Here is a 7,947-nt window from a genome sequence, read left to right as displayed (position 1 = left end):
AACAGGCCCTGAATTTTTTTGTATGTCGAGGCTCGTGTGTGTGTGTGTGTGTGTGGGTGAAAGAGAGAGACGGAGGGAGCGAGCGATAGGGGAATATGGAGCCTAATATGATGGGCTAAATGAGGTGTAATGGCGGTAACATAGAGTGACAGCAACTGGGCCAGTGCATTAAGGGGTTAACCAAGGCCAGGAGTCGCTGACCTTCCCCCTCCCCCGAGACAGAATTATCTCTCAGTAAGGAACACACACACACACACACACACACATACACACACACACTGATAATGAAGATGTGGTTGCCGGACCGCTATATTTTGCCATTCAAGAATGTTATGATGGGAATTTCACCACTGCTATCGCCATTAGAGAGAGCCGAGTACAAATGAGTCTAGCCCCCTAAATTTCCCAGCCGTGAATTCATGCTGGTCAGATGCTCGCCAACAAAATTTTCTACCTTCAGGCTTTGTTACACGGCAAAAAAGTAATTAAGGGAGGACTTCATAACACTTTCATGTTAGCACACTTTGAATTTTATGCAGTCATAGTTCCACTGTAATTGTGCCATGTTGAATTGTGTTTTGAATAGAAATTTCTGACAAACCGGAGACAGAAAGAGAAATGCAGAGAATGTGTGAAAGGGAAAAAAAAAAGACACTGCAGGCTTCAGGTGAGAAATTAGAAATATTAGCATATTTATTACAGCAACATGAAAGACATTAGAATTGCCTACACCCTTTACAACAAGCAACGCAGAGGAAACTGGCATGGGGACAAATAAGCATTGTACGGTGGCTAAAGAAAGAGAGAGAGAGAGAGGAGGACAAAGAGAGACAGAGCTGAAAGTCTCAAATGAGAATCTCCTGTGAACATTTACAATACGGACCTGGTGGGAAATGGAAACAAACACTGCATTTGAGATCAAGCAAACCAGCCCACATAGCTAACCTTGACAGGGTGAAAAAGTGACAGAAACCTGGGATTTTAAAATTGAAACCTAAAGTGGATGTATGACATAACTTTCTAGAGTGGAAGTGATGAATAGCAAAAGGGAGGACATTGTCACAATTCACCGTTATTATTCAGGCAGTATGCAATGCTGTTGTAACCTTAAAATTTAAGAAGAGTTTTGCACGTCGAATTATGCAACCAAAATGATCCAACTGTGAGCCAATCACATCCCTAATTTGCAAATAAATACCAACGATACTGTCATGTTCTCCATCAACTTCTACAGGTCATTGGATGTACGATTTAAAGTTATATTTTTAAAACAAAATCCCTTTCTTTTGCTTAAAGGAATCAAAGTGGCGGTACTGTTGGAGGGGGGCGTCTGGGATGTGACAGAATCAGGGTGTTGATGTGAGGTCACCTTAAGAACACAGATAAATACTACCTGTATATACACTTTACTCTTAATATCGCCTCTATAGGGCAACAGAAAAGAACAATAGCTCGGTAAATAAGGCATCAAAAAGGCCAGCGGTCATGGGTAGTCCGCTAGAGTGAAATCATAGAGTTAGCAAGAGTAGAATGAACAGTTTCAGACTCTCCTAATTTGTGTTCTTATCTGTGGCTTATGTGGCAAAACAGCAAACCTGGCTTGCAAGAGCAATTAATCTACAGATTATGTTATTGTAAATGTTCTGCATTGAAACATATTAACTGTTATTTTACCGATTCTAAAACAAAAGGACAAAAAAACACAAGTAAAAGGCATTATTGTGGTTAAAGTTTTAATTGTTCTAGCATCTTTGGCTCCGCCCCAATTGGTAGATTAAGCCCCGCCCATTGGTAACTGTTGCTATGCCTGTCAAGATTTCTATTCTCACATGGCACATGCTGTGCCATTGGCAAGAATGGTGGCAGATTTATCTCTAAAAAATGTATTTTCATAACAATGGGTCCCAGATGTCTCACAGAGGTAGACTTCTTATTTCAAGCTAGCAAAATACTGGCTTAAGTTACAGATATAACAGGCAGATTTTGTCAGCTGTAGTTGCTAATTGTTTAAGCTAACATTAGCCTAATTAATTAGCTAAAAAAGTTGTCTTTAGACTGCCTTTCGGATGTTTCAAGACTTGCGACTTGTTTCATATTTATTTGTTTTCATGTGCTGGTTTTGACACGAACTGTAGCCAAAGTACCTACTCTAAGCTAGTTAGTAGATGATATGCTCGACCTTGGAAGTAACACTTACTTGCAAAGCTAGCAGACATGCTAACAGTTGCAGCTTAAAATAGCAGTTAAAGATGCTGTGTAATCCATTCCTTACACTTTTGCGCTTGTGTTTTGGTTTCGGGAAGGTGAACAAAATAACACCGCCCTTTAAACTCTTTAAATGCTCTTACTGTCACTCCATGCACACCACTTCAGCATGCGGAGAAATGCCGATCTGCTGAGCCTAGGTCTCCTTTGTTAAGCTAAGCTTTAGCCAGTGTTCAGTTTGTGATATCAGAAGTTTGAGTTCCCTTATTTTATTCCTCCTCCCTCCCTCCCTCCCTCTCCCAAACTTTTTAAAAACTGTGTTGTAAGCAGAGACAGGGTTAAAAAGTGCTTGTCATTACTGTTTAAGGTGGATATGCACATGAAGCCAGTGTATCGATAACGAAAGTCCATTCTACTCATTCTAACGCTATAGTAGAAACTGCAGTCACTGTCACCTGTCCATCAAAGCTGAAACTTTGCACCATGCTACATTCCTTTGTTCAGACCAACGAATCACCTCCCTTCACTTTTCTCCTGTATGACCCGACCCTGAACTAGTACTTCAGAAATCTCTTTTTCACAATAAAAGTACATCATAGTCATCATCATTGTTATCATTACAAACATTCTAACATTGGAAATCAACGCTGTACATATTTTACACTATGATACAATCATATATACTGTACTTTATGCCACTGTTGGTCCTATAGAGTACCACATATATTAAAACTGGGTTTGGGAATACACTAAAAGCAGGTTCAGTGCCATTAATACAGTGTACACAATGAGGGTCCCTTCATATCGAACTGTGCATTGAATGTGATAAGCAGCAGTTTCCTTCTGTTAAGGAAAAAAACCAACAAACACATTTATTTGCTTCTTGCTGTAAACATTGTTTTGTAAATTTACTGGTTTGAAACACGTGATGCTCGAAATAGGTTGGCATGACTGATAACAAGAAAGTGAGACAGTACCAGGCAGACAAATCAAGTCAAGTTTCCCCTCTTGCGGTGGCACAGCTGAAAATCAACACTGCGTATATTTCATCTTGCTGAAAAAGGCTCCATTCCAATGCTCCTTTTCATCGAGCAGACTATTTGGAAAACACAAAACACTGTAATTATTGTGACTGGCCTTGTGTAACCATCCAGCCATGGGAACTGATGAAAGAAAAGCATACAGTCGGAATGGTGGTATGTTGGCTAGATGAACATCTCTCAAGGTTACTGTACATGGCACAACACTGGAAAAACACGTTTTTAACAGTGTCAACTCTATCATGACCTTTGTGTCACTTTTGCTCTACACAAAACACTATAACTTTCTTCACACACCTGAAACATGGGAAGGCAAACTTTTGGGCTGAGATAATCTTGACAACATCATACTGTATCATCTGTAACAGACAATGTTGTCTGGGGGAAAAAAAAGAAGTGGCAGAGTAAAATTTACTCTGTGTTAACTGCACCTGAAGCAGTTTCTTTGCAGTCAGTTACAATTTAAGTGCAAGCAGACTGGTGCACTGGGTCTAGTTGCTATGGAAGTATTTCTGAGAGCAGTCGCTAAGGAAGCCCTTGTCCAGATCAAATACACTATTTAAACAAATCATACTTCCATCCTAAATAAGCTAGCAAAATCTACATCCCTCTCTATCTTTAAAGGTCCAGTTTTTCTGATCCCCTCTCCCCACACATTCATGTCATTCAGAATCTCGGCTCAGTCATTGACTTTCTGTACACAGAGAGCAATGGAAGGGGCCATTTATGTACTGGGTAATAACTCCTGTTAGGTTTGAGCAATATAAACCTCGCCACCAATACAAACGTTAGGTCCATCTCTACGGTTGTGGGACACACAGCCCGTATAAACATATATCTACACATATCTACACATACATATCTTCTGACCCTTTTTAAACTCTTCAAGGTGAAAAGTCAAAACAAACAAAATGACAGTAAAAACCAACTGTACACCTCACAGACAGTGATGATAATTATATTCTAATTTGTTTTTTTTTTGTCATTTCTTTTGTTAAAAGTCTTTTTTTTTTCTCGTTTTGTTGAACTGATATGATGTGAAACGGTCTGGGATGCTCTAAGTGTGGCCTTGTTGTTGGAAATGTGTCTTTCTGTTGCTCCATAATGGTGATCGTGTTGCTGGGACTCTGAGTGCTAAAGCCAGTAGTGCCCATCGAGCATGGGAAGAAGAATGGGGGGGGAAACTGCGAGAAGGTGAAGGAGTCAAGCGTCCATGTTGTCTCCATCTCAGTGTGTCTCATAATCAATGGAGGCCCAAGCACAGAGTATCCATTACAGCTCCATGTCAGCGTGGAAACTCTTCACAGGAGCATCCAGTTTGACTCTGTTTCACTGTGTGTTTATGTGGAAACTGTTATACTTGGACGTGCGTCCCCTGGGTCTGCAGGCTCTGCACACTGGACAAAATCTTCTTCTGGTGGCCGGCCAGGGACACCCCCATCTTAGCTAATTCACTACATGGAAAACAGGAAAAGAAACACAAATATTATAATGCTATTTTTAGATAAATTATTCTAGACTATACTTAAAATGTCAAGCAGCTGCTGAGGTTTCATGTTGAGGATTCTTGTCTTCTCTAATTGCTATTAGCACTGAAGAGGAGTGTAGTACGTCTCTTGCTGACAAGCTTGACCTTTTGGGTGTTAAATTTAACAGGGGGGGGGGACATCGCACATCCGTACCTGACACTGATGTAAAGGATAGAGTCCAAGCTGACATATCCAGCACTGGAAAAGTTCTCCTTATACTGGCCCATCTTGATGGCCTCCAACCACTCATCCACTGTGCTCACGCTGAACTCTGGAGTGGACGGGTCCTCCCTGCTGGGATACAAAGCACACCCACAACAAAATGAAGAGTTGGTCCATGAAGTGACTGAATAACTGCTTTTTAATAGTACTGAAGTCAATTGTTTGTCCTTGGCACAGATCTAAAAGTAAAACTGTTGTGTGGACGTTCATAAATTAGAAAAAAAAGTGGCAGCGCTCTTGAGCTATTGCTCCTTCGTGGTGCTGAATTTGCATTAGGGAAGAATAGTTAGAATTCTGCAACAACCACAGCATGACAGCCTCAAATCCACCGTGAAAAGAAAATATAAACTTTAAACCTAGCCATTAGTGGGTAAGTATGATTAATGGTTTATCATCTGCTGCCCCCCCCCTCAGCACAAGTGCACATGGTTTTACTTGTGGAACCCTTTGACTTGTTTTTTTGCTTGCTTTTGTTTTAAATTGTTACAAATGATCTATGTGTTTATTCATTTGCATGCTCAAACTTTCAAAATACTTTGGTCTCTTTCTATCTCCATTTACATACAATATGCATTTATACATAGTGCAGCACAGTCGTGTTTATACTTCAGTTATACGCTGGGTGTGAGACTATCCTTTCAGGTCACGTTGCTCATTGAGTCTTCTGTGTGAAGGCCCTTGTTAGTAGTTCTTTTGAACTTCTATTGGCTTTTCAGTTGTGCTGGGATTAGTTTTTTGTCTGTCGGTGAAAGGGACTGAAACATCTCTATGCTGGCCTGATTCTGAGCATCGGCTAAATGCCTCAAGTGTGAAAGGTAACTGATATTCTGTTGATGTGTTCAGTACAACTGGGCATTCAAGGAGTCTAAACTAAACGTGAGGCACTGGATATACCGACACACAATCCAATATCTCTTCATAAATCTGAGAAAAATTTACATTTTAAATACCAACAAAGTAGATATACCATGTCTTCAATGTATCTAGCACCACAAAAAGACATCCAAATATTTCACAGCTACATGTAAGTATCAGTAAGAGTCACAGTTTAAATCCGTAGCTTTCTCCCACTGACCATGCTGAGCTGTTGGCCAGCTCTCTGAGACTGGCCGGGTTCCTGATGAGTTTGTCCAGGATTGTGACAATCTGTCCAAACTTTGGCCTGTCGCTGCGCCCTTTCTCCCAGCAATCCAACATGAGCTGGTGCAACACCACAGGACAATCCATGGGAGCAGGGAGACGGTAGCCCTCGTCTATTGCTTTGATCACCTGCAGGGAGAGAGATATCATGTTCTATGATTAATACCAGGCAAGGAAATACAAATTGAGATTGAGGAAAAAGTACATCTTTATCGTTGCAGGCATTGTTTAAGTGCAGTGCGGTGAGTAACACTGCAACTGAGACGTGATGTATGTGTTTGTGACTCACATCCTGGTTGGACATCTCCCAGTAGGGTCTCTCTCCGTATGAAATCACCTCCCACATGACGATACCGTAACTCCACACATCACTGGCTGAAGTGAACTTCCTGTAGGCTATGGCCTCTGGAGCCGTCCATCTGATGGGGATTTTTCCTCCCTAAAAAACACAAAACAATTAACACATTTATCCACATTCAACTCGCTGCTTTTCGCTGTCTGTAGTGGTGTAAATACCTAAAGGCTGTTTTAATTAGTTGGCTTCTGGCTAAGTGTCGTAATAAATCATAATGCAGGAGAGTAGAAGGAGTGTTAAGATGGTGGCTGCAGAGAAGCCTGGTGCAGCACCGTGTTTAGGAAGAGAGCAGTTGAGGTTATACACCAACTTAGCAAAGGACTCCTCTCTAGTAGGCTCACAACACAAGGTTGCTCCAGTGTTTGTTCTTGCACTTGTCTTTCTTCTGCCATCAGTTTTCCTTTTCCTTTTTTTTCCATTCTGCTCCTGCCTTTGTTGTTGATGCACAGATCAAAAGGATTCCATACAGCCGGCTGTATAGACACAATAGGCAGTAAGAAACCCCCGCCCTCTCCCTTTCACTCCAACACACAGCGTACCTCTATAGGCTCGCTTCAGCTTTTTAACATGCGGCAGCTGCCTCTGCACCACCTAGCATTCCCCATCTCTGCTTGGTCAAAGTCAAATAAAAGACAAAGCTGCCAAGTCACTCGGCACTGTACTTTTGTTTCCACCACCCCCTGTCCACCCCTACCCCATCTCCTTTTTTTTTTTCCTCTTAACTGCTCTCGCTGGATCCTTCTCCTGCCTTCCTTCATTCTCTCCCTCCCTCTATCTCTCTCTCTCTCTACTCTCCCCCAGCCTCCCTGGATCTTCGTCTTATTTGATATCCACTCCTCTCTCTCTCTCTCTCTCTCTCTCTCTCTCTCTCTCTCTCTGTCTCTTCCCCATCTCCGCCTCGGCCTCTCCTACCCCCCCTTTCCCCTCCCCTCAATGCCTGCAGCTCTCCATCTAGGTCTCCTGACATCAGTGGGAGTTTGTGTGTGATTGCAATAGAGCAGTCAGCGGCTGATACACTCCTCCCAGGGCAATGCTAATGCCATATTAAAAATAACATCCCCAACACTTCCTATGAATATGAATAATGCCATCTCCTCGTGGACATTTTAGATGAGTTACTCCACAGTGGTTTAACTCACTGACGTTTGAGTTTCTTCATTCTCTCTGAGCGCTCTGAGAGGATGTTAACGTGAACAAAGACTTCTCTGATTTGACTATATATAGGCTAAAATATTGAGAGGGGAAATTTGGGCGTATGCAGTCATGCTGTGCATGAATTAAATTTTGCTAACAGCATATATTCAGCAGCTGTGAGTAGAGCCCTGGTCCAAAGCTGCTTGCAAAACTCTGCAGCCCAGTATTAAAGTGTTATACATTTGTCCAGTCATTATTCCAAAAAAAAAAAAAAATCTGTTTTTGCCAAGTTTGAGCATGTGTCCTTGGAAGAAGTGAAATT

General features: G+C 41.7%; 1 protein-coding gene across 1 annotated transcript; it reads right to left on the bottom strand.

The window, feature by feature from the left end:
• Positions 1-668: 668 nt before the first annotated feature.
• On the bottom strand, positions 669-6,503 carry LOC103372264 (ephrin type-A receptor 3-like). The gene is made up of 4 exons (XM_008301861.1): positions 6,426-6,503; positions 6,072-6,265; positions 4,928-5,068; positions 669-4,699 (listed from the first exon to the last, which is right to left on the bottom strand). Exons 1-4 carry the CDS (start codon positions 6,480-6,482, stop codon positions 4,600-4,602), a joined length of 492 nt encoding a protein of 163 aa, XP_008300083.1. The 5' UTR covers positions 6,483-6,503; the 3' UTR covers positions 669-4,599.
• Between the last annotated feature and the right edge of the window lie 1,444 nt (positions 6,504-7,947).

The sequence above is a fragment of the Stegastes partitus genome, unplaced genomic scaffold (genome assembly GCF_000690725.1).
Source record: "Stegastes partitus isolate 25-593 unplaced genomic scaffold, Stegastes_partitus-1.0.2 Scaffold1722, whole genome shotgun sequence".
NCBI lineage: Eukaryota > Metazoa > Chordata > Actinopteri > Pomacentridae > Stegastes > Stegastes partitus.
Note: the sequence above shows the minus strand (reverse complement) of the source record. Positions and strands in the feature narration are given on the sequence as shown.

Bases quoted from the DNA above. Each gene is read 5' to 3' on its own strand.
- LOC103372264 (XM_008301861.1), bottom strand. From the start codon at position 6,482: ATGTGGGAGGTGATTTCATACGGAGAGAGACCCTACTGGGAGATGTCC. The intron at 6,266-6,425 runs GTGAGTCACAAA...CTCTCCCTGCAG, and splicing joins GGGAGATGTCCAACCAGGAT to GTGATCAAAGCAATAGACGA. The intron at 5,069-6,071 runs GTCAGTGGGAGA...TTTGTATCCCAG, and splicing joins CTGGCCAACAGCTCAGCATG to CAGGGAGGACCCGTCCACTC.